Source organism: Drosophila miranda, assembly GCF_003369915.1.
Source record: "Drosophila miranda strain MSH22 chromosome Y unlocalized genomic scaffold, D.miranda_PacBio2.1 Contig_Y1_pilon, whole genome shotgun sequence".
NCBI lineage: Eukaryota > Metazoa > Arthropoda > Insecta > Diptera > Drosophilidae > Drosophila > Drosophila miranda.
In genome coordinates, this window is record NW_022881603.1 from 33,787,069 (window position 1) to 33,813,702 (window position 26,634).

General features: G+C 42.9%; 2 protein-coding genes and 1 pseudogene across 2 annotated transcripts; 2 read left to right on the forward strand and 1 right to left on the reverse strand.

The window, feature by feature from the left end:
- Nucleotides 1-565: 565 nt before the first annotated feature.
- On the forward strand, nucleotides 566-2,889 carry LOC117190167 (annotated as a pseudogene).
- On the reverse strand, nucleotides 2,812-3,936 carry LOC117190169 (uncharacterized protein C6orf136 homolog). The gene has a single exon (XM_033395231.1). It carries the CDS (start codon nucleotides 3,672-3,674, stop codon nucleotides 2,976-2,978), a length of 699 nt encoding a protein of 232 aa, XP_033251122.1. The 5' UTR covers nucleotides 3,675-3,936; the 3' UTR covers nucleotides 2,812-2,975.
- A 10,702-nt stretch (nucleotides 3,937-14,638) lies between these two features.
- Nucleotides 14,639-25,797, forward strand: LOC117190168. Its single transcript, XM_033395230.1, has 2 exons — nucleotides 14,639-14,916; nucleotides 24,992-25,797. Exons 1-2 carry the CDS (start codon nucleotides 14,854-14,856, stop codon nucleotides 25,727-25,729), a joined length of 801 nt encoding a protein of 266 aa, XP_033251121.1. The 5' UTR covers nucleotides 14,639-14,853; the 3' UTR covers nucleotides 25,730-25,797.
- The last annotated feature ends 837 nt before the right edge of the window (nucleotides 25,798-26,634 follow it).

Here is a 26,634-nt window from a genome sequence, read left to right on the forward strand (position 1 = left end):
GAACAACAAAGAACAAGTGAGCAAAAAAGAACAAGTGAACAACAAAGAACAAGTGAACAACAAAGAACAAGTGAACAAAAAAGAACAGCTTGGAAGGAACATGTTCAGTTGCTCACTTAAGTGAACAACTCTTTTTTGTTCACTCACTCATGAGCAACACAACACTAGCCTAAATCTACAAGAAGAATTTACAATCGTTAATATTTTCTGCCATTTACCTGAAGAAGGTGAACTATTTAAATAGAGGGGGCCTAAGTGGGCTAAATTCGTTTTTTCATCATAACGGAGACGCTATATTGTTGTTGGAAAAAAAAACAGCAATCGCCGTAGCAAGAAAATAAGTCAAGTATTTAAAACAAACCAGTCAAGTAGAAAATTGATTAATTTATTGGATAAAATTATGTGGGCAGGACTGAGAGATCTACCTAGCTAGTAATATTCGACGGAATATCAAAAACGGGGAATAGTACAATAGAACTTGAATTCGTCGGTATATCTATGGTATATTTGGGTATATTTCTGATGGTCGGACATTATATTTTAACAATAAATCCGCGGCACACTGTTGTTTAGCTTCCGAATAAATATATTATTAAGTGAAATGGAGGCTATTTTAAATACGCAGTTTCAGCATCTGGAAGATATCATCGGGGAAATATTAAAAGTAAAAAAGAGCGTAAGTGTTAACAAGCTGCAAAGTCGTTGGTTCCTTATTTTCATTATTTTTGTATGCAGGGGCAGAACTCAGACACATTGCGAACTGCGGCGGCATTGAAATTTGTTGCATTAAAGCATGCAAATCGAGAAGTTAAACAGAAAATAAAGTCTGGACGGGATAACTTACACTTGGAAAAATGTAAAGTGGACATAAGTCCACTTATGGACTTATGTGAGTGAGCCACTTGAAAAAGGACATCGTGCGTTGCGAGAAATTCCAGAGTCGTGAGTCCAAGTTGGTCCTGCTCTCAGACACTGAGTATTTTACCAAATTGCCGGGAATTGAAGATAGTAAAGTGAAACCAGAATCGGAGCACTACAAGCATTTGCAGCGCTTAGAGTGTGAACTGCGTTTAAGGAAAGACCTGGATGAACAGAAAAGCTCATTGAAGAACTCCAAAAAGGTGCTGCAACAAGAGAATCTTAAACAACATAATAGGTACGTTTCATTCGCGCCAGCTCTACGCACCCTAAAGAGTGCTACGAAACCGCTGCATGATGCACTGCAGCTTTCTCTTGATGTTGAATGGAAGCTTAGTGCTGTGGTCAAATATCTGCCCAAGCCTCTTTATATATTATTCATCAACCTGCAATGCCCTCAACGTGCGAGCGATGAGCCATCATTCAATGTTGAAGTGGTAGGATATGAAAGTGAAGCTCAGATGCAGGAGTTGACAAACCTAAAGCAAAACCCAAAAGCAAGGCGCGACTACTCTGAAAGGGACATTGAATTGTCGGGAAAGCCTGAGGAAAATCCTTTTAACAAAGAATTAAGTCCTCATCCTCTGCACATTCGCATCACGGTAAGATTAAACCAAAACATACGACTATAGAAAAATACCTTAACGTTTGAACGGTCTCTAGCTTGGCTCTGCTGGCTCGATTCAACTGGTGTTGATTATTCGCTATTTCGAACAAATTAAATGTGCGACAGCATGGCCCCAATTGAGCATTTCCAATAATACAAACCATCAAGGGTAAGTTTTAGCGAGTGAATTGCTTTAGCAGCAACTATACTTTAAAACATTTTCATGTTTTTAGGGATACTAATTTCGTTCAGCATCTCCTTCGGCATTTGTTTGCAAACGATTTGGGTGATGAAATACCTATACCCGGTATTCAATACGATGTAAGACAAGCAACAAGCTATAATTTTCCTATTTATATGTATGAATCATAAAATTATATATTTGCGTTAGTTACAGAATAAGGATCTGACACCAGAGGAATGTATACAATATCTGGAGTCTAAGGACTTTGGAAAAGCATACTGTTTGTTACAAAGTATATGCTCTATACCAACAGTCAACAGCTCGATTTTGTATAAGCATGAGCTGAACTTGAATAAAATCATGCGGGAGACCATAGCTCGCATTACACGGCGCTGGAACTCTTGGTTAAATCTAAGTCAGCAAATACGTGGTCTGACTAACAAGGACATCGATTTGTATGCACTAAAAGAAAATGTCTATCCTGCGGCCTTGTCTTGCAGCCTAGTGCAGTGGACGGCGATCACTCTCGAGGAATTCCTAGCCCAAAATTCAGACGTACTAAACATTTCTCCGGATGATAAGGGCATAACATACAATTCCTATCGTGCTGTGATTGTTCGTGGCTCTGCCAAAATGGAGTGTTTCATTCGAATACCGAGTAATTATCCATTGGAAATGCCACTCTGGATATTGAGTGTGCATTGGAACGGTCGCCGTACATCGCAGAATAATGCAGCTATCAAGGTTAGTTTGTTCAGACTTCCATGCGTTATATATAAGCTTATTTTGATACCATTTTGTAGATGATGGAGTACTGGACCAACTCATTGCAACCCCAACAGCTGGAAGCAAATTATCGTATTCTGTACGCTCAGCTTTTCCGAACTATTTATAGTTTTGACATCTTTCTGGAGACAGAAGGAAGGCTCAATGCAGACGACTATAGAATACACCAAGGAAAAGCCTTATATAAGTGCATTTGCAAAACGATGCCGATTGCGTCCATATAAATACATAAAAAAGGGTTCCGTACACGCATTCAAACAATAAGGACCTAAAAACAAATATAGGAATATGGTTTTGTAAAAAAAAATCAAAAGCAGTTACTAAACATCTTCACAGTTGCTGTTTATTATGTAATGCATAATTGCAATAATGCAATAAATAAGTAACATTTAAATCTAGCTACAGTTTTATTGACAGCTTAGTTTCTGAGATGCTGTCGCTGCCAGGGACTCGGTTGGCAGGGTGATTGCAGAGGCATTTTCAACAGACTCTCGACTCATCCGGCATAACTTTATCAACAACGTGTTTTTCTATTAGACCGCTTTCTCCCAAGTAGCATATGGAAAATCCATCGTACCATGCCTCCTGATCCTTCAGTACTTCCTTCAATTGCCACACCTTGTATTTCCAGAACTGGAACATCACCTTCAGGCCGGATATGCCCCTCACGCGCCACCTTATGCGCACGGTGTAATCGTCGGGATGCTTTGTAATTTTAAGAACCTCAAACTTAACGTAGGCGTACTTTAGGTGACCCACAGTTCGAAGAACGGCAATTTGCTTAACAAAGTGGTATAGACCGACTGTGTGCTTGTCGGTAATATTGTTCTGAAATATAAGGTTTGGGCTGTATATGGAATAGTTCAGCGGTTCAACAAAGAGTTTGGGAAGCGTGGTTCGCAGAACTTCGTAGGCTCGCTCCAGATCTTCAGGCTTTCGAACATTTTCCTTCTCTTTGGCGGATGTTTGTACATTACTGTTTTCGTGAAAACTTCGTTTCGGTTGCATTACGCTACTACCTTCACATTTTAGCCAATTGTAGTTATATGATCCTGTGCAAGGAGAGTATAATCGCATTGTGGAAGCCCACGCCTGTTCTTTGGAGCCCCACAAGCTTATCAAATTGCTCTTTCTCATTGATAAAATTCCAAAATTTCGCATCATTTTGACAAGGACCATTGACAAATTTACCGGACTCTGGTAACTGTATTTCCCGTAATATGTTAAATGTTTCTTCCTATTAAGCGTCACTCTGCCGTTCAAATATCACGTTCAAATTCTTCATCTGGTTTTACTCAGCGTTTAAATTGTGGGGTTTTTAATCTTTTTTAGACGTGCTCGTGTTGTAACCAAGTTTATTTGGAATCGAAAAATCATATGGTCATATGTATATCGATATAAATATTTTGTACAATAAAAGTGTGAGGTGATGTGATAGTTTTTTTGGGATATCTCAACGGAACTTTCTGAACTCGGAGACAGTGTACACTATTTTTTTGTAGTTTCAGTGATCCAACGTCGTTAGAATCATAGTTGGATAATGGAAATAAGTATCCATATTTTTATGTGATATTTCCCGTATGCGACTATACTTCAAGACCACTCTAGTCTAAATTATTGTCGCACCAGTCGAAAAGCTGTTGAACTATTTCTGCCAAAACGTGCCACTCAGTTGTGGTAGAGTAATACCTAACAAAAATAGATCTAAATAAAATTCATGTCGACCAGAAATACCTAGATTTTTCAAATCACAACGTTCCCCCTCGTTTTTTTTTTGGTTTTAAATCATCTCAAGGATGATCGGAATTTTGATCGTAGCACTGTAGCCACATTGATCAGATACTGGTGATGTAGTTTGGCGAGTTTGACAGGTCGGTATATAAAAAAAAGAGGAAAATTACTAAACTGTTTTAGAAAATAAACTGAAATTACTTTATAACATGATGAAGAAAAAAGGGGTCAAAAGTTTAAGTCAGCAGTTTTGATGAAGATTGCCAGCTCTCTGAGATGTAGCGGCTCTTTTTTGATTAATAATTAATGTAAATTGTTATAATATTTAAAGATTTTGAATTTCCTTCTGAGCCCGGCAAATCTTTGGCAATCGAAGATCAGGTGTTCGGCATATTCAGTTACATTGCACGTTTCGCAGATATTTGAGTCAATTGCTTTGATTCTGTGTAGGAAGACTTTGTCGTATGTGTGTCCCGTCATAAGTCTGTTAATGGTCTTGATGCTTTTAGCATTCCATTTAAGAGAAAAATGCCAGGGTTTACTGGGTATGTCTGGAAATATGTCTATGAGGCTGGATCCCTTCGTCCTACACTTCGTCCTGTAGTCCTCATTCCATTTGTATACTAAAAAGTTCCTAATTTCTCTTTGAGCCTCCTTGTAGCTGTATTTTATATTTATTGTAAACCCCTCACTTGTAGCAGCCTTTGCTGCTATGTCAGTCTTTTCGTTGATGGCCACACCCTTGTGACCAGGGACCCATAGAATGTCAAGTTTCTGAATGTCTGATTGGTTAATTATGTTGTGAATATCATTCACTAGGTACGAGTCTGTATTCTTATTTTTAATTAAATTAATAGCTAGTAATATTCGACGGAATATCAAAATCGAAAATATTGTTTCGAATCCTTGACGGAGAACAATTAACCTATTATAAGCCAAGGGGCCGAAAATAATGAAATTTTAATCATTTTAGCGCAGTTCAGGTGAAAGTTAGCGTTGTTATTTTTAATTTCAGATGAAAGAGGGACTGAATCTACAAGAAGAATTTACAATCGTTAATATTTTCTGCCATTTACCTGAAGAAGGTGAACTATTTAAATAGAGGGGGCTATAAAAAGTACCAGAAGTCGGGCTCCACGTTGGCCTTAGCTCTATACTCCTCCGCTCGCTCTCTGTTCCTTGCCGTCAATAGTCAGTGTTATAATCATTACCTTTCACAATGTAGTAGTAACTTTCGTAGTGATCCTACAAAATTCTATTCGTTCGTTAATTCTAAGCGCAAGTCAAACGTTTTCCCCCCGTCCCTTCATTACCAGAACAAACCAGAAGCTTCTGCTGTTGGTATTGCAAATTTATTCGCTAACTTTTTCCAAACAACGTACTCGTCTCATATTTACAACGCATTCACTCCGTATCCGTACCAGCTACCTCAAGCTAACAGCATTTTTCTGCCCTTTTTCGAGGAAAGCGTTGTTCTGGAAGGTTTGTCATCTATGGACATATCGTTTTCTGCGGGTCCAGATAAGGTACCAAGTTGCATCTTAAAACACTGTGCCCAGTCCCTTTGCAAGCCCTTGACCTTTCTCTTCAACCTCTCCTTGGAACAGTCTTGTCTCCCAGTAATTTGGAATGAGTCCTACATCATTCCGCTTCACAAAAAAGGTTCAAGATCAAACATTGAAAACTATCGTGGTATCGCAAAGCTTTCCGCCATCCCGAGGCTTCTTGAGTTCCTGGTCACCCGGCAACTGCAACATCTTTGTTGCAGCTTGATATCTCCGTCGCAACACGGTTTTTTCAGACATCGTTCAACATCGACTAACCTTCTTGAGTTTTCTAACCTAATCCACCGGGGTTTTCAAATTGGTTTGCAGACGGATGTAGTTTTTACGGACTTCAGCAAGGCATTCGATTCTGTAAACCATGCTCTGCTTATTCAAAAGCTCTCTTTATTAGGGTTCCCAACGAATCTTCTAGATTGGATTTTGTCCTATCTCTCTAACCGTACTCAACGTGTTTTGTTTTCTAACGTGTTGTCAAATACTGTTAATGTTACTTCAGGTGTGCTACAGGGAAGTCATCTGGGCCCGCTTCTGTTTATTATACCCGATACTCAAAATGAGTATTGGGGTATATTAGATTTGTGGTAAAAGTGGAAGTGTGTAACGTCCAGAAGGAATCGTTTCCGACCCCATAAAGTATATATATTCTTGATCAGCATCAATAGCCGAGTCGATTGAGCCATGTCTGTCTGTCCGTCTGTCCGTCCGTCCGTCTGTCCGTCCCCTTCAGCGCCTAGTGCTCAAAGACTATAAGAGCTAGAGCAACGATGTTTTGGATCCAGACTTTTGTGATATGTCACTGCTACAAAAATATTTCGAAACTTCGCCCCGCCCACTTCCGCCCCACAAAGGACGAAAATCTGGGGCATCCACAAATCTCAGAGACTATTAAGGCTAGAGTAACCAAATTTGGTATCCGCACTTCTGTTAGATCTCACTATAAAACGTATATCTCAGAATTTCGCCCCACCCCCTTCGCCCCCACAAAGGACGAAAATCTGTTGCATCCACAATATTGCACATTTGAGAAAACTAAAAACGCAGAATCATAGATAACGACCATATCTATCAGATTGCTGAATCTGGACCAGATCAGATAATTTTTATAGCCAAAAGGAACAAATAAATTTGCACTGGCTACGCAGCGCCCGACGTCACGCTCAGACTGATTTTCTGTCTCTCTCGCACGCACTCTTTGTCGTGTGGTTCAATATTAGCGGCGTCTGCCGCAGGAGAGCCATACTGACGTAGTATCGGGTATAACTGTAGAGTTGCGGTGTCCGCAGCAACTCACAACGTTCCCCCTCGTTTTATTTGTGAACGACCTTCCTCAAGTTATAACATACTCTACTACACTAATGTATGCTGATGATGTCAAAATCTGTCTTTCTTACTCTGATTGGTATTTGCACACACGCCTTCAACTTGATCTAAGTGAACTACTATTGTGGTGTTCAACTAATCTTCTTTTTCTGAACCTTTCCAAATGCAAACTTATGACATTTTACCGCCGCGCTCCTCATTTTGTCTCATATGTTCTAGGGAATCATGTCCTTGAGCGAATTTCGAGTTCAAATGACCTCGGAGTCCTTTTTGATCATAAGATGTGTTTCAACACCCATATAGCTGCAACTGTAAATAAAGCTAAGGGTGTTTTAGCGTTCATCAAGCGTTGGTCCAAGGAGTTTGACGACCCGTACGTTACGAAAAAACTGTACATCTCGTTAGTACGCCCTATATTGGAGTATTGTTCTTGTGTGTGGAGCCCGCAGAATAAAGAGCAGCAGGCTGTTATTGAATCCGTGCAAAATCAATTTTTAATTTTTGCCCTTCGGAACTTTAACTGGGACTCGGGTAGAATCTTGCCACCCTACCGGTCTAGGCTAAATCTTATCGACCTGCCGTCGTTGCACCATCGCAGAATATGCAATGGCGTAATGTTCGTGCACAAGCTCCTTCTTGGGACTGTTGACTCCCAAACTCTCTTGGGTCAGATTGACTTGTCCGTTCCATCCAGACCTACCCGTACTTTTAGGCCTATCCGTCCATATGTAGGTCTAATTATGCTGATCATGAACCTTTTATGCCATAATTATAACTCCCTCTGTCAAACCCTATCCCCTGAACTGTCTATTAAACTAATTGCATGCAATATTTATAATCATTTAAATTTAGCAAACTTTAATCTAAGTACCATTATTAACAGATAATTTGTTAATTTAATAAATAAATAAATATTCGTGTCTTTCGTAGTGATCAGACGTGTTTTTGTTTTGCGCTCCGCATTTTTTCCTTTTGTTTTGAATAAACAGCCGGTGTTTTCCTAACTAAATTCTAAATTTACTTCCTAACCAGACGACAATCTGGAAATCTATTCTATTACGCGAGTGCATGCCTTTTGATTTGTGTTAAAACATTATTTAACTTTTTATTTTTCGGCGTCGGCTTGTGCTTGTGTTTGTGTTGTTGCAGTGAGTGAGTACGCATTACATTGCATTGCAGTCCGCTCTCGTCTGGTAGCTTTTGTTGTTTTATCACTCTCTCGCTATCACCTCAACTTCAATAACTGTTCTTTCTCTCTCGCTCTTTAAACTTTCTGAGCAATAGCGCTCTCTGCTTAGTAGCTCTCGCTATAACCGCTCTCCACTCTGCTCTCTTTTTTTTACCAATTCCGCTTTGAGCGTTGTCTGGCACATTGGTCTGATACCAATTTGTTTTGCAAACAATAGTATATATATAAATAAATAATAAAATAAAATGGAATACGCTGTGGTCTGTGCCAAAAAAAGCTGTAAGAAGCAGATCACCCACGATCAGCCGAATGTCCCCTGCTGGCTCTGCGACAGCGTAGTGCACGCAAAATGCGCTGGATTTTCTGGCCTCGTGAGTGATGCTATAGCCAAACGTAATGGCTTGCATTACAGTTGCGAGGCATGCCGTGCGGTGGAGAAAGACATGGTGGCTTTCATGAGGCAGACGCGGAGTGGCTTTAAGGAGCTGACCGTTGGTTTTAAAAACCAATACGATCGGCTCCTAGCCATGGAGGCTCAGTTTAGCGGTTTAAAACTGCTGAATGAGTCTCCGAGGCGCAAAAAGGTCACTCCGCGGGATCTGCAATTGCCAACCGTCACTCAGCCGTGCGCCGCCGAAAAACTGACTCCGACCACTCCAAGTGTGCAGCGGTTGATCTCGTTTGCCACTCCAAGGGCAACGACAGCTGCTGGCGACGCGGATTCGGTAGCCGAATTCATCGCCTCGGAGAATGTGCAGCCAAGTACGTCTGCAGCGTCCGTGTCCGTGGTGTCCGCAAGTTCGCTAGTTGTCCCGACTATACCGATCCCACCAGTAAATAGACGTTCCGGACCTCCGGATATTGCCACCACAGGTACTAGGCCTGTGGTGACTAAACCACTGGTGGGAGTCCCACCAAAACGACAAGTTTTTGTTTCACGGCTGGCCCCTGACCTCACATCTAATGATGTAATTGCTTTTATTCAAAGCAAAATAAAAGCCGTGGGTTTAAAGGTGGAGAAATTTAACTTCTCTTATGCCAGGGAGATAGCCTCGTTTAAGATAAGCATCTCCCCAACTCAATTTGACACCATTTGCTCCGCCAAATTTTGGCCGGAGCATTTGGTGGTGAAGGAGTTTAAGGCTAAGAAGAAGAATAGGCCCCCCATATCCCTTCCAAACCTTTCCAGTGTGCCACCCTCAACCTCAACCTCAACTTCCTCTTCCTCAACTTCCCGTCTTGCTTCCACCTTTCCAAAAAACTAACTTCTCTTTTAGTAACCTATCAGAATGTAAGAGGCTTGCGTAGTAAGCTCAGCATTCTTTTCCGGGATAGTGTTGCATTTGCTTCCCACGTTATTGTGTTTACTGAAACCTGGTTAAAGCCGGACATTCTTAGTTCCGAGGTTTTGGCAGGTCGGTACACAACTTTTAGAAAGGACCGTTCGTCTCGACGGGCAGGGGGGGTTCTAATTGCAGTGGACTCTTACTTCACGTCGGAACACTTCACAGTCCAAGTTCAACAGGAACTGGAATTCCTGTGTGTAAGACTGATTCTTCCCGCTTTCGCTATATTCATTACTTGCTCGTATATCCCACCTTCTTCGGATATTTCAATTTATGAGCAGCACTTGTCCGCTTTAACCGCTGTTTCTTCCTCGCTATCTGATAAAGATCGTATGATAGTTCTTGGTGACTTCAACTTGCCAGGAACTGTTTGGTCTTCGGTAAACGAGTCTAGTATCCTAGTGCCCATGTCACGACATGACTTTGTTGACGGCTTGCTTGACCTATCCCTGTCTCAAGTCAACCATGTGAATAATTCCTTGGGTCGATTGCTTGATCTGTGCTTTGTATCGGATCCGACCATAGTGTTGTTAACCCGAGCCCTTCCGCTCACTATACCTGAAGACGCCTACCACCCTACTTTCGAGGTGTCGCTAGATATAGGACCAACTGTATTGGATCGGTCGAGTAGGCTGCCCGAACGTGTCCGCTGCTTTCGTAAAGCCGAGTTTGCGAAGCTTAATAACCTCATTAGGGATTTTGATTGGTCCGCTTTGTACTTGTGCACTGATATCATAAAAGGCACAAACATTTTTTACAATGCTCTTGGCACATTTTTCGATTCTTGTGTCCCGCTTTCTTGTCCGACTAGATCTGGAAAACCCCCTTGGTTTACCAAAGAGTTATCCAGTCTAAAAAACTTAAAATCAAGACTTTATAAAAAATTTCAAGAAGTGGGTTCTCCTACTTCTCACTCTCGCTATGTATTAGCTCGGTCAAACTTTTCAGTTCTTAATGCTCAATGCTATAAGAACTACCTATCTCGATGCAGGATACGTTTTTCTCAGGACCCTAAACAGTTTTACAGCTTCGTAAACAGTAAGCGTAGAACGTCCGCACACCCATCCTCGCTATCATTTTGTAATACGTCGGCAAATAATGATCAGGCAATTGCCGATCTTTTTGCCCAATTCTTCCAAACCACCTATTCTGAGGAAAGCTACTCTGGTCATCCGTACCCATACGGTTTACCGAGGTCGAACGGCATTTTCAGTCCCTTGTTAAATGAATGTTCCCTACTTCATGATCTTCGACTAGTTAAGCCGGTGTTTTCACCGGGTCCAGACGGGGTTCCAGGTTGTGTACTCAGGTACTGCGCCGAGGCTCTGTGTGGACCTTTGCTTAAACTATTCACCCTATCCATTGATTCTTCTTGCTTCCCCCCGATCTGGAAGGAATCGTTTATAATTCCTCTCCATAAAAAAGGTAGCAAGTCTGATGCAAAAAATTATAGAGGTATAGCAAAGTTATCCGCTATTCCTAAAATGTTTGAGAGGGTTTTAACTCCGCACTTGCAACATCTCTGCAAGTCACTTATATCTCCAACTCAGCATGGATTTATAAGGCGGCGATCAACCACCACGAACTTGTTAGAGTTTACCTCTTTCATTATTAAAGGCTTTCAAGGTAACTTACAGACGGATGTTATTTACACCGACTTTAGTAAAGCATTCGACTCTGTAAACCATTCCCTTTTAGCGCATAAACTTGACCTTTTAGGGTTTCCGCCCAACCTCCTGAGATGGATTTCTAGCTATCTTTGTTCTAGGTCTCAAAGAGTCCTCTTCAAAAACTCCCTCTCTTTCCCAGTAAAGGTTTCTTCGGGAGTACCACAAGGCAGCCATCTAGGCCCCTTACTCTTCACACTCTTTATTAATGACTTACCTTCAGTATTAACATACTCTCGAGTACTTATGTATGCGGATGATGTTAAACTCTGTGTCCAGTACAAGGACATTTCATTTCATTCTCGCTTGCAATCCGATCTCAATAACTTTCAGTCATGGTGTTGTGCAAACTTGTTACACCTTAATGCCTCGAAATGCAAAGTTATGACATTTCATCGTTCTATCCCTTTGTTGGCTCCTTACACCCTATTTGGTGGTTCTCTTGAGAGAATTACCCTGGTGGATGATCTGGGTGTTATGTTAGACCCCAAGTTAAAGTTTTCCGAACACATTTCTACCATGGTAAATAAGGCCATGAGCGTGCTTGGGTTTATAAAGAGGTGGTCAAAGGAATTTGACGACCCCTATATAACAAAGACTCTCTATACCTCGCTTGTTCGTCCGATCTTAGAATACGGCTCCTGTGTATGGTGCCCTCAGTACAAAGTTCACCAGGACCGTATAGAATCAGTACAGAAAAACTATTTACTCTTTGCTCTGCGGGGCCTTAACTGGGATGCGGGTGTAAGACTCCCATCTTACTCTAGTAGACTACTATTAGTAAACCTCCCATCCTTAGTTAACCGTAGAAAAATGCTTGGTGTGATATTTATGCACAACTTGATCAGGGGTGACATAGACAGCCCTGATCTGTTGAGCCGCATAAACTTCACGATTCCTATTAGACTGACTAGAAATTTTATACCGTTGTTCCTTCCACTTTGTAGATCGAATTATTCCTTGCATGAACCGTTTAGGGTCTTATGCTCGGATTATAATTCCCTCTACCATATTATATCCACCACTAATTCTCTTCCTCTTATTAAATTATTAATCCTTACACACCTTTCTATAAATTAGTAACTGTAGTGGTATTTGTACTTTGATTGCATGCTTAGTTTCTTAGTAAGTTTAGTACTAATTTTCCTCGAATGTTAATCTAATAGCTATCTTTCTTGCATGTTCGCGTTTGGTTCGGCTACGCACCGCGCGTCATGCGGCAGCGCCCCTCGGTCGGTTGGGCGGGAGGAGGGCTGCGTTTTGCCTGGGATCCGCGCGTAACAGCCTTCTGCTGGTGTCACACGGGCCACTTGACGGTGCAGTAACTGCATCGCCTCTTGAAAGATGCAGTCATTGCATGTCAACGTCCACACAAATAAATAAATAAAAAGTGGGCTAAATTCGTTTTTTTCATCATAACGAGACGCTATATTGTTGTTGGAAAAAAAAACAGCAATCGCCGTAGCAAGAAAATAAGTCAAGTATTTAAAACAAACCAGTCAAGTAGAAAATTGATTAATTTATTGGATAAAATTATGTGGGCAGGACTGAGAGATCTACCTAGCTAGTAATATTCGACGGAATATCAAAAACGGTGAATAGTACAATAGAACATGAATTCGTCGGTATATCTATGGTATATTTGGGTATATTTCTGATGGTCGGACATTATATTTTAACAATAAATCCGCGGCACACTTTTGTTTAGCTTCCGAATAAATATATTATTAAGTGAAATGGAGGCTTTTTTAAATACGCAGTTTCAGCAGCTGGAAGATATCGTCGGGGAAATATTAAAAGTAAACGAGGTGGAACGTTGTGAGTTGCTGCGGACACCGCAACTCTACAGCTATACCCGATACTAAGTCAGTATGGCTCTCCTGCGGCAGACGCCGCTAATATTGAACCACACGACAAAGAGTGCGTGCGAGAGAGACAGAAAATCAGTCTGAGCGTGACGTCGGGCGCTGCGTAGCCACTGAAAATTGATTTCTTGCTTTTGGCTACAAAAATGATCCGATCTGATCCAGATTCAGCAATCTGATAGATATGGTCATTATCTATGATTCTGCGTTTTTAGTTTTCTCGAATGTGCAATATTGTGGATGCAACAGATTTTCGTCTTTTGTGGGGGCGAAATTCTGAGATATACGTTTTATAGTGAGATCTAACAGAAGTGCGGATACCAAATTTGGTTACTCTAGCCTTAATAGTCTCTGAGATTTGTGGATGCCCCAGATTTTCGTCCTTTACGGGGGCGGAAGGGGGTGCGGCGAAATTTGGACACGAAACGGTCAAGGTCCGATATCACAGGAGTGTGGATACCAAATTTGATTGCTCTGGCTCTTATAGGTTCTGAGATCCTTGAACTCATATTTTGCAATTGACAAAACCGACCATGAAACCTGTGTGTTAGAGAGAGACAGAGCGAGAAAGAATGAAATTGTTTTCTTGATTCTGGCTATAATCACTATACGATCTGGTTCAGATTTTGCACTGTAGAAGATATGGCCATCCTCACCGATTCTGCGTTTTTGGTTTTATCGTATCTTTAAAAATGTGGATGCCACAGATTTTCGTCCTTTGCGGGGGCGGAAGTGGGCGGGGCGAAGTTTTGAAATATTTTTGTAGCAGTGACATATCACAGACGTCTGGATCCAAAACATCGTTGCTCTAGCCCTTATAGTCTTTGAGCACTAGGCGCTGAAGGGGACGGACGGACGGACGGAGGGACGGACGGACAGACGGACAGACAGACAGGGCTCAATCGACTCGGCTATTGATGCTGATCAAGAATATATATACTTTATGGGGTCGGAAACGATTCCTTCTGGACGTTACACACATCCACTTTTACCACAAATCTAATATACCCCAATACTCATTTTGAGTATCGGGTATAAAAAGAGCGTAAGTGTTAACAAGCTGCAAAGTCGTTGGTTCCTTATTTTCATTATTTTTGTATGCAGGGGCAGAACTCAGACACATTGCGAACTGCGGCGGCATTGAAATTTGTTGCATTAAAGCATGTGTTGCGTGACCTTCCATCCATGGCCACAATTATTAGTTATTGATCTGAATTATGAAGTCTAGTGTAAGTTAGGCTAGGGCAAAGCGGGAGCGCAATAAAAGCTCGCTCTCTCGCTCTTGGCGAATTCGCCCCGCTTTGCCACCGTAGGTTAGCTAGAGTAAGAGATTTGAATTGTGAAGAAAATATAGTTGTTCGCCAACCTTGAATTAGATCGAGCGTATCAAGTTTTTCGCCCCGCCAAATAAATAATTTAAATTACAGCCACCCAAAGTTTTCGGTAATTGATTAGAAAAACTCTTCTAATTTTTCATGGCGCCCCCGGGTGGACTGTAAAGTGAATTATAGGCAACAACAATAAGTGACAGTGACACAAGAAATTGCAGTATACATATGCAAACATATTCGTTGCCCGCGTCGTGTGTGTGTGCAATCGGCAATCAATTTGTAAAATATCATCGCGTCGGTCGCGCCAACAATAATTTTTGTGCAAATTCTGCTACCGCCGAGGGATGCCCTGCGATAAAGACAGGAAAGTAGCAGTTGGATTCAAAGATCCAAAAGAGGAATCAGAGGTATTTGTGCAGAAAATTGAAGTCTGAGCAAAAGACATTCAGATCTCTCTTTGAGGTGTCTTGTGCTGAAAACATTGCACATCGCCTTCAATTCTAGGCACAGACGTATGATATACATATAGTAGAGCTTGATTGCATGCATTTTATTAGTAATTGCATAAATATAACTAAAAACACATACATACATATCGACACATACAGACATACATATGTGAACCGCTATTTGGACGCAACAGTTATACAGTATGTCAAGAAACTCTTTACACACTGAAAATAAATTAAATTTTTTGACTTTGGATAAGAAAATAATGGCCTTTGGTTCAAATTTATCAAATTTTTTTAATTCATAACCATTCAGGGATTAATTATAAAGTAGTTAGTGAAAAAAAAATAACAAAACTATAAATAGGTAACTTACAAAACAACAAAAACAATGATTACTCATTTTTGACACTGTCAAGAAACTCTTTACACATTTCGTTTTCGAGCTCTGTTTTGATCTCGTTCTTAGAAAAAACGGGACTTTACCGTAATCTATGCTTTTGGCGTTGCTCAGTGATGTTCTATTTTAGCATTGACTTTGATTTGGTTGCGAAATTTGACCGGTGCACATCTACAGACTAACTTTCTGAAATTTTTAAAATGCCTGGCAAAAGACTAAGCTTTGACGTTGTCCAGTTGATTTACTATAATCACCAGTTGGGCAAATCTGTTGCAGACATGGTAGACATGTTTTCAGTATCAAGGAAAACAATTTACAATGTCCTAAGTCGCGCGAAGAACGAAGGGAGACTGGAAACCAAATCTGGAGGTGGCCGTAAAAGGAAGATAGACAAACGGGCAGACCGCATAATCATGAGGAAAATTAATCAGAATCCGCAAATATCGGTCAGGACTCTGGCCAAGGAACTTGACGAAGAACTTGACTTGGTTGTTTCACACGAAACAGTACGCCAGGTTATTCTACGCCATAAATACTCTTCCAGAGTGGCACGAAAAAAACCGCTGCTTTCGTCGGTCAATGTGGAAAAGCGCTTCACTTTCGCTGTTAACATGATCAGTAAGCCGGCAGAGTATTGGGATGACGTCATATTTTGCGACGAAACAAAAATGATGCTATATTACAATGATGGTCCACCCAGAGTATGGCGCAAGCCGTTAACAGCTTTAGATAACCGAAACATCATTCCGACTGTAAAGTTTGGAAAACTTTCGGTTATGATTTGGGGGTGCATCTCTAGCCGAGGAGTGGGAAATATTGAATTTATTGAGAACACAATGGATGCCAAACAGTACCTCAAAATTTTAAAAACAAATTTAAAAAGCAGTGCGGAGAAATTTGGTCTCATTACGGACAATAGGGCCAAATTTAAGTTTTATCAAGACAATGATCCCAAACATAAAGAGTCCAATGTGAGAGCTTGGCTGCTTTACAACTGTGGAAAAGTTATTGATACACCACCCCAGAGTCCCGATCTTAACCCCATTGAAAATTTGTGGGCCTATTTGAAGAAGAAAGTGGGAAAAAGACAGCCCAAAAACCGCAATCAGCTCAAAGAATTCATATTGGAAGAGTGGCAAAAGATTCCCTTTGAGTATGACCTACAAAAATTGATAAATTCGATGAAAAAACGGCTCCAGCATGTAGTCAATGCTAAGGGTGGACATACCAAATATTAAAATAAGTTAAATATATTAAATAATTACGAAGAATTTTGAATTTAAAAAATGAAAATATTTTGTGTAAAGACTTTCTTGACAGTGTCAAAACTGAGTAATCATTGTTTTTGTTATTTTTTAAGTTACCTATTTATAGTTTTGTTATTTTTTTTTCACTAACTACTTTATAATTAATCCCTGAATGGTTATGAATTAAAAAAATTTGATAAATTTGAACCAAAGGCCATTATTTTCTTATCCAAAGTCAAAAAATTTAATTTATTTTCAGTGTGTAAAGAGTTTCTTGACATACTGTATGTACATACATACATCTTTCGTTTACTGCAATCACTGTCGCTCCGACCCCCACCCCCCCCCCCCCCCGCCCCCCTTTATTTTGTTCTACCTTTCTTGTCGTTAGAACCTCACAAAGTTTGTTCGTTCGTTCACCTAAGCCACGGCGTATAGAAGATACCCACACATACATACAAGCAGCAGCAGCGGTGCATTATTTCGTTTTCGCTTTCGCTTCTCCACTGCTGCTTGCGTTGTATTTGTTGGGAGAATTTTCGTTGCCGCTCTTGAGCTTAACGGTGCTCCATGACGCGCTACCCTGTATCTAACGGGTATATTGTTTTCGGCTGTTACTTGCCAAGTGACGCGCTACCCTGTATCTAACGGGTATATTGTTTTCGGCCGTCACTTGCAACGACTCTTTCCCTTGATACCTCGTGCCTCGACATTCAATTCAAATTCGTTTTCGATTATCGTTCTCGTTCAAACATATAAAAAAAAAAAATAATAATAAATAAGTAAATAGAAATAATACTGCTTTGTTGCGTAAAATTTTCAGACACAAACATTATGGCAGAAAAAAGTAAATCCACTCTTGAAGACTGTGGAGATAATGTTTTTTATCCCCAATCGGCCGACTAATTATTTCGAATTAAATAAAACTCGGCGCAGAAATAAAATAACGATATGTTCTTTAATGCGTGACATCCAAATTGCAAGTGTGGCTTGCCTGCCCTTTACATTGCCGCTCCGATCGCTAAGCGCAGCTTCGCTCGGCCGACGTCGGTAGGCAGACGCAAAGCGGAGATAGCGAAGAGCGAGCTGGCAGAGAGCGTTTAGCAGGGCAAGCAAGCGTAAAGCTTTAACAAACAAATGAGTGACATAGACATAAGTAAAAAACAAAATTGGTGCTATTTGGCAAGCAGCTAATCGGCTGGGTTCTGCTCCGAACATTCACCCCCCGTTGGAAGGCAAAGGCTTTCAACAGATCCATCCTGAAGGGGCAGAACCGCTATTTTTCCAACGGCCCTCTTGAAGATGCTTGCTTGGGCGCAGCTGGCGGCTACGCTGGGATGATCGTCGAACGCAGCAATCGGCGCTTCGTTACGAAGGCGGCTTGTCGTGATTACGTCTTGATCATCGGGAACCTCTGTAATTGCATAGAATGGCAGGAAATTTGGCAATGTAGAAATTGTTGAAAGTTGAATTTCATTTAGCGTGGATATGTAGGTTTTTAATATATGGAAAAGTTCGCGCTGCAGTTCCTGATTCTCCGATCGCAGTTTTTCCACTTGCACCTGGCACTCGAGCAGCTGCTTCCTGCATTGCTGCTCTAAGTTTTGGTACTCCAGCGTTGTGGGTCGAAAATCGTCAATAGAGATGCACGAGGAATTTTCAAAAGCGGCTAAAGCTGCACGCTTATTCTCCGAGCTATCAATGCTTCCTGATACTATCCAACCAAGTTTAGTCTCCTGCAATGTTGGCAATTGGGCTGATAGTCGAATCTGTCCGACGCACATTAAATCGAAGAACAAACCAGAACCTATCAACAGATCGATACGTTGGGGCTTGGAGAAATTAGGATCAGCTAGTTTTAGATTATTCGGCATTGGCCAATCCTTTGCGACTACGCCGAAGTTAGGCTGCATTTCCGTAATTGAGTTGGTGACAATTGCAGCGAAGGAAGCTCGATAGCTTGCGTCCTGGGATTGTACAACTATATGTACAGACTTGCTCGAAGGTAGAATGGAATCTCCGATTCCAGAGATGTGAACATAAGACGAGCGATGATCCAACTGCAACTGATCAGCAAGTCTAGATGTTACAAAGTTTGCCTGTGATGCAGAATCCAAAATGGCACGACATGGGATAAGTGCTCCATAACGATCTGTTACATGGACGAGGGCAGTAGGTAGCAACACGTTCTGGCTAGGCTGAGATTGTTGGATCGAGGGGGGAGGGCTAGAACACCCGCTTGCTAGAAGCACAGTCGCGGCCTCTTGCTGGATAGATTCCTCGGCCGGTGAAGAGGAAGATGAAGCACCAGTTCCCGATGGAATGTGGAGTAGCGTGTGATGTTTGGCCTGGCAATGCCTGCAAAGTCCTGACCTGCACCTCTGCAATTCATGGCCTTTGTTGAGGCAGTTCAAACACAAGCAGCTCTTCTTTGCTTCTTTGTATCGTTCAAACGCAGAGAGATTCAGGAATGCCTGACATCTAGATATGTAATGCTTGGAGGAATTGCAATGGTTACATATGGGGTTAGGATGGTCGTTACTGGAGGTGATAAGGGTGACAGGTTTGTCTTCTCCCACCTGTTGACTAGGACTTGTTGCCATGGCTGATCCCAAATTCTCCAGCATCCGACATCTCGCTTCCAAAAATGAGGCCATGCTTGACCACCGAGGCAATCCTGACGTCGGCAAGTTCTCTTCCCATTTCTCCTTTGTTTTGTGGTCCAGTTTCGTGCCTATGATGAAGATCAGCAACCCATCCAGTGCACGCAAGTGCGAATTGATTTTGTCGCTGAGCGCGCGCAAGCCGATAGCTGAGCCCTTTTCCACCCCTTGCAGCCCGAAAATAGCCTTGACGTGTGCCTGAAAATGTAACAGTTTATTATCGAATCGCAACATTAGCAAATTCAACGCCTTGTCGTAATTCTCCTCAGAAAGTTCCAAGGAACGAATCGTATCCAGCGCAGCACCATCTAGACATCCACGAAGATATTGGAATTTTTCGATGATTGGTATACGATGGTCTTTGTGCACCATTGTCGCGAACATCGAGTGGAATTCTGGCCAATCCATGTAGTTCCCCCCGAATCGCGGAAGCTGCAACTCGGGCATTCGAGAACGGCCTATACTATTATAGGCGAACAACGACGAATTCCCCTCGAGAGTATGCCGAGCCGTTGAATTGGCAACATTTACCGTGCGAGCAGCCATCAACTCCCGCGACAGCCTGGACCTAACCTTCACATAAACATTCGAAAAGTCCAGTCGGGCATCATGGGCTAACTGCAGGAAATCCAGCCTTTCAAGGCTCGTTTGAGCGGCATCGAAATCCGCATTCATTCGCTCGATTTGCTCTAAGCGAGCTTGAAGTTCTGCCTCATCTAACTCGGCAAGCTCTTCCTTGGTGAGAAAGCGATCCATGGCCTTTAGTTGGCGCGCGATGGACTCCGCCTTGTGCTTGTAGAAATCTACATCACTCGGCATTGCTGCGTTCGCGACATTGGTAGGCTCAGGTGCTGCCATGTTGAGGTTTTAAAAGAGTCACTCAGCACGACCGAAAAAGACACCCTGTATACGTATAAGCGTGGGAGCCGAAAGCAAAGGGATTACAGCTAATGCCTTTAGCTGTGCGGCTGTGCGAGCTGTCCGATTCCGCTTTGTACTCCGCTTGTGTGTATTAGTGAGTTCGCTGCACTGCCTACCGCACTGCACTGACCGAATTGTCGCGACAGAGAAATTAATAGCCAGCAATGCGTGTATGTAGGTGTATGTAAGTGTGTTTTAGCACCGAATTGTGCTTAACCGCCGAAAATTTGCTAGGGCTAACGAATGTCGATCGCGAATGATTATTAATTGACACTGCAACTCAGAGATCACGTCGGGGTCACCAAATTTTATGTGGAGATAATGTTTTTTATCCCCAATCGGCCGACTAATTATTTCGAATAAAATAAAACTCGGCGCAGAAATAAAATAACGATATGTTCTTTAATGCGTGACATCCAAATTGCAAGTGTGGCTTGCCTGCCCTTTACATTGCCGCTCCGATCGCTAAGCGCAGCTTCGCTCGGCCGACGTCGGTAGGCAGACGCAAAGCGGAGATAGCGAAGAGCGAGCTGGCAGAGAGCGTTTAGCAGGGCAAGCAAGCGCAAAGCTTTAACAAACAAATGAGTGACATAGACATAAGTAACAAACAAAATAGGTGCTATTTGGCAAGCAGCTAATCGGCTGGGTTCTGCTCCGAACAAAGACTTAAAGATTAAGCTCAAAAGTCGAGTAAAAAGCATTCGCCGCTTAGAGGATCGATTAGATCAAGGATCGATTCCTTTGCAATTACCGGAATTACAATGTAGATTAGATTGTTTGAATGCTTCAATTGAAAAGGCTAACCATTTACAGGAGCAAATCGAGGACATAACAGGTGATGATGCATATGCAGCCGAGTTGGAAGAGCTGATAATTGTCACCAAAGGAAAGATAATGTCGCTTATCGCCGCCTTTGATGCAGCAAGCGAGACGAAGCCAGTGTCTTCTTCAGCCCCAACTCATGCTAGACTTCCGAAATTGGCATTACCCAAATTTAGTGGTAAACACTCGGAATTCAAAAATTTCATTAGCCTTTTTGAGAGACTAGTCCATAGCGACAACAGCATACCGGTGATCGAAAAATTTAATCATTTGATTTCGTGCCTCTCTGATGAAGCATTAGGAACAATAAAGGCGTTCCAAGTCACCGAGGCAAATTATGAAAAGGCCATGGCTGGCCTAAAACGAGTATATGACAACGATTATTTGATTTTCACGAATAATATTTCCACATTGGTTAATCTGCCGAGAATGACGCATCAATCTGCATCATCTCTCAGAACTCTAATCGATACTGTTTCGTCGATTTACGGATCGTTACTGTCGATCGGAGATGACACAAAAATTTCGAATGCAATGCTCATTCATCTCGTTTTAAACAGAGTCGACCCAGTGACGAAACAAAAGTGGGATGAACAGCTTACTTATGAGAAGTTGCCGCTTTGGTCCGACTTTGAGAAAGTCTTGAATCGTCGATACCAGCATCTGTCTGCTGAAGAATCGACCAAGCCAAGGCAAGACAAAGTCATGCCAAGCAAGCAACATAATCGCAGTTCATTTGCTTGTTCCACCAACAGTAGAACTCAGCAAACTTGTAGCTACTGCAATTCAGGAGACCATGTAGTGTCAAATTGCCCTTCATTTTCGCGTCTCTCGGTGATGCAAAGGTTTGAGTTTGCTAAGTCGGCATCCCTATGCATTAATTGTCTGCGAAAAGGCCACGCTGTTGTAAAATGCAAAGCCAATAAATGTCGAGTGTGCAGCCGCTCTTATCATACATTATTGCATCGATACACAGTGTCGGCTAATAGTCTCGCGTTGCCACCACCCCAAGAGAGTCCTTCTCCTCCATCAAATCAGAATCAATCTTCCCCGTCACATGTTTTGCATGCGACAGCGTTGGACAGGGTAATTCTGGCTACGTCGATCGTAAGCGTCCGAACTAAGAGCGGTGAACACATTCTGGCCAGAGCTCTGCTCGACTCTGGATCACAAACAAATTTTATTACCGAGGACCTCGCTAATCGCTTACAGATCCGTAGAGAGGAGTCCTGTATTAACTTGCTTGGAATTGGTGAATCTAATTCTCAAGTAAAGGATAAAATACACACAGTGGTGAAGTCGCGAATAAATGGTAGTGAGTTCTCCTTTGATTTTTGGACCCTTCTTGGTTGGGTTGTGTCGGGAAAATATGTTTCCAGGAGTTCTGCTCCTCAAATTACAAACAGTTTGAGTTGCAGTGAAGAGTTGCTAGTATCCATCGATAGGACCTTGAAAAAGTTTTGGTCACTGGAAGAAATGCCATCTACCAAGAAAATTGCCACACCTGAGCACAAGCTATGTGAAGAACACTATCGTAAGACGACTCAGGTACTATCATCAGGTCGGTTCGAAGTAAGGCTCCCGTTTAAATCAGATCCAAATTGCTTAGGCAACTCCTTTGAGGTTGCGAAACGGCGGTTTTTGTCGCTTGAAAGACGATTGCATCGTGACCCTGAGTTGAAGAAAATGTACTTGGAATTCATGGAAGAGTACCTCTCCTTAGGTCATATTTCTCCTACTGACAATACGATTCCTTCTACTCCACACTACGTAATCCCTCATCAGTGTGTTCTGAGGCCCCAAAGTACGTCTACCAAGCTCCGAGTCGTGTTCGATGCTTCTTCCAAGACGTCCTCACAGGTGGCCTTAAATGACATTCTGATGGTGGGACCTACCATTCAAGAGGAATTATACTCGACACTGCTCCGTTTCCGTCTGCACAGGTTTTCCCGGACTGCTGATGTTAAAAAGATGTATCGCCAAGTGATGGTGAACGAAGCGGATCGGCAGTTTCAGCTCATAGTGTGGAGAAGAGACCCTTCTGAATCCTTGAGATTATACAAGCTCAACACTGTAACCTATGGGACTGGACCAGCCCCATTCTTAGCTATCCGGTGTTTGAAAAGGTTGAGTGAGTCTGCGAAGCTCTCATTCCCTATAGCTGCTAACGTTATTGGGTCCGACTTTTACGTCGATGACTTGTTGACTGGTGCTGCATGCGTAGAGGAGCTAAGGGCAATTAAGTCCGAAGTGTCTCAGGTTCTTCAGACCGCAGGGTTTGAGTTGACTAAGTGGTTTTCAAACTCACCCGAGATCACCGCATCTGAGAGCACAGCCAAACCCATAACAATCTCGGATTCAGAGTCGACAAAGGCGTTAGGAATCTCATGGTTACCTACTGACGATGCCTTTAAGTTCAAAATTGACAATTCAGTTATGGGTCTCCGAGCGACAAAACGGAACATACTATCGGTGACATCAAAGTTGTTTGACCCCCTTGGTTTATTAAGTCCTATCGTTATAAAAGGCAAGATCCTATTGCAGGAGCTTTGGCTTAACAAACTAGATTGGGATGAGTCGATCCCGCTGCATTTGGAAACAGCGTGGAATAAGTTGAAAAATACACTATCTCAATTGGAAGACATATCCATATCTCGGTTTGTGTATTCCGATCCGATGTCACCGGTTCAAATACATGCCTTTGCTGACGCCTCCATGAGAGCGTATGGAGCGTGCGTCTATATACGTAGCAGAACTGCAGAAGGTTTAAAAATATCATTGTTGACTTCGAAATCCAAAGTAGCGCCGCTCAAGACCAAAACGCTCCCAAGGCTTGAGTTATGTGCCGCTCACCTTCTCGCAGATCTCTGTCACAGAATCAAGCCCCTATTAAACGTGCCCATTGAACGAGTCGTTTATTGGTCGGATTCAGCGGTAACTCTCCATTGGATCCGGTCTCATCCATCGTCGTTGTCGACTTTCGTTTCAAATAGAGTGGCTGAGATTCAAGAGTGGTCAGATGATGCTACGTGGCGGCATGTACCCACGAAACAGAACCCAGCAGATATTGTCTCAAGAGGTTGTGACGTCGACGAAATCGTTCAGTCAATTTGGTTCGAAGGACCATCATTTCTGAAAGAGGAAGAAGAAAACTGGCCCAAGAACGCTCATTTCGAACACTCCGATGATCTTCAGCTGGAAAAGAGGAAGACTGCGGTCGGGTTGACCGCGGCTGTGCGAAGTTCGGAGCTGTTAGATGTCATCGAGGGATTATCGTCACACCTCAAACTGCTTAGAGTGTTCGTGTATGTGTTCCGCTTTATAAGAAAATGTAAAGACCCAAGCCTAAATTTCGAAAAAACTATCTCACCGGCCGAATACAATGAAGCTTTTTATAAAATTGTCGAAATCATCCAGCATCACGAGTATCAAGGAGAAATTGAAAAGGTTAGGAAAGGATCTACAATTGGTCCTAGTCCTCAGGGGTTGAACCCATTCATCCATGAAGACACAGGGACTTGGTGCAACTTTGGTGCTCCTATATCATACGATGCCAAGTTTCCTCTGCTTTTGACTAAGCGCTCGCAATTCGTGCGAAGCTATATTCGTCATCTGCACCATTCGAATTTTCATGTCGGCCCACGAGCACTTGTGAGCATCCTTCGACAGAGCGTGTGGATAGTGAACGCTCAGGAGGTCTGCCGTCAGACAGTTCGATCGTGTATGCGCTGTTTTAAATGCAAGCCTCGATTGCTGACGCAACTCATGAGGAATTTACCCGCAGATCGACTCCGTGCTCTCCGCCCATTTTCAATTTGCGGCGTTGATTTTTGTGGACCAGTGCACACGACATTGAAAATTCGCGGAAGGCCCCCATACAAGTCATACATTGCGCTTTTTGTTTGTTTTGCGTCCAAGGCGGTTCACCTAGAAATAGTTTCCGATCTAACCACTGATTGTTTTTTGTTGGCTTTTCAAAGGTTCGTCGGGCGCCGAGGATATCCCCAAGTCGTTCATTGCGACAACGGGACGAACTTCGTCGGAGCGAGCCGCCATCTCAGCGCTCTGCGGATCAGGCTCAAGGAGCAAGGAGATGCAATTCACGACTTCGCGTCAAAGAACGGATGCGAATTTACGTTCATACCGCCGCGAGCTCCTCACATGGGAGGGCTATGGGAGGCAGGTGTAAAAACTGCCAGAGCCTACTCCTACGGGCGGTAGGCAGCGCGCTCCTAACCGCCGAAGAGCTCGCCACAGTCCTCGTCGGCATCGAGGCCATAATGAACTCGAGGCCGCTGGGAGCCATCAGCCAAGATCCAAGCGACGGCGAGGCCCTAACACCCGGGCACCTGCTGACAGGCAGGTCGCTCATCGCCCCCCCAGCACTGCGGACTCCGGACCAGGAGAGTCTCAGTTGCTTGCGGCGATGGCGACTTGTCTCGTCAGTCAGGCAAGCGTTTTGGCAGCGATGGTCCCGCGAATATGTCCTGGGGCTGCAAATTCGGGGCAAATGGCACCAGCAGCATCTGAACCTCGAGGAAGGAGACCTCGTCATCGTGGCCGAGGACAATCTGCCGCCTCAGGAGTGGCTCGTGGGGGGGGTCATCGCCACGCACGCAGGAGAGGACGGCATGGTCAGGGTCGTCGAAATAAGGACTAGCACTGGAGCGGTTTTTCGGCGGCCCATACACAAATTAGCGCCGCTCCTAATGTGTTGAAGCCGATGCAGGCGTTCAACGGGGCCGGTGTTGCGTGACCTTCCATCCATGGCCACAATTATTAGTTATTGATCTGAGGTATGAAGTCTAGTGTAAGTTAGGCTAGGGCAAAGCGGGAGAGCAATAAAAGCTCGCTCTCTCGCTCTTGGCGAATTCGCCCCGCTTTGCCAGGAGTTAGGTTAGCTGGAGTAAGAGATTTGAATTGTGAAGAAAATATAGTTGTTCGCCAACCTTGAATTAGATCGAGCGTATCAAGTTTTTCGCCCCGCCAAATAAATAATTTAAATTACAGCCACCCAAAGTTTTCGGTAATTGATTAGAAAAACTCTTCTAATTTTTCAGCATGCAAATCGAGAAGTTAAACAGAAAATAAAGTCTGGACGGGATAACTTACACTTGGAAAAATGTAAAGTGGACATAAGTCGGTTGCAATTGCAAAATCTTCTGTACGAAGTGAGCCACTTGAAAAAGGACATCGTGCGTTGCGAGAAATTCCAGAGTCGTGACTCCAAGTTGGTCCTGCTCTCAGACACTGAGTATTTTACCAAATTGCCGGGAATTGAAGATAGTAAAGTGAAACCAGAATCGGAGCACTACAAGCATTTGCAGCGCTTAGAGTGTGAACTGCGTTTAAGGAAAGACCTGGATGAACAGAAAAGCTCATTGAAGAACTCCAAAAAGGAGCTGCAACAAGAGAATCTTAAACAACATAATAGGTACGTTTCATTCGCGCCAGCTCTACGCACCCTAAAGAGTGCTACGAAACCGCTGCATGATGCACTGCAGCTTTCTCTTGATGTTGAATGGAAGCTTAGTGCTGTGGTCAAATATCTGCCCAAGCCTCTTTATATATTATTCATCAAACTGCAATGCTTTCAACGTGCGAGCGATGAGCCATCATTCAA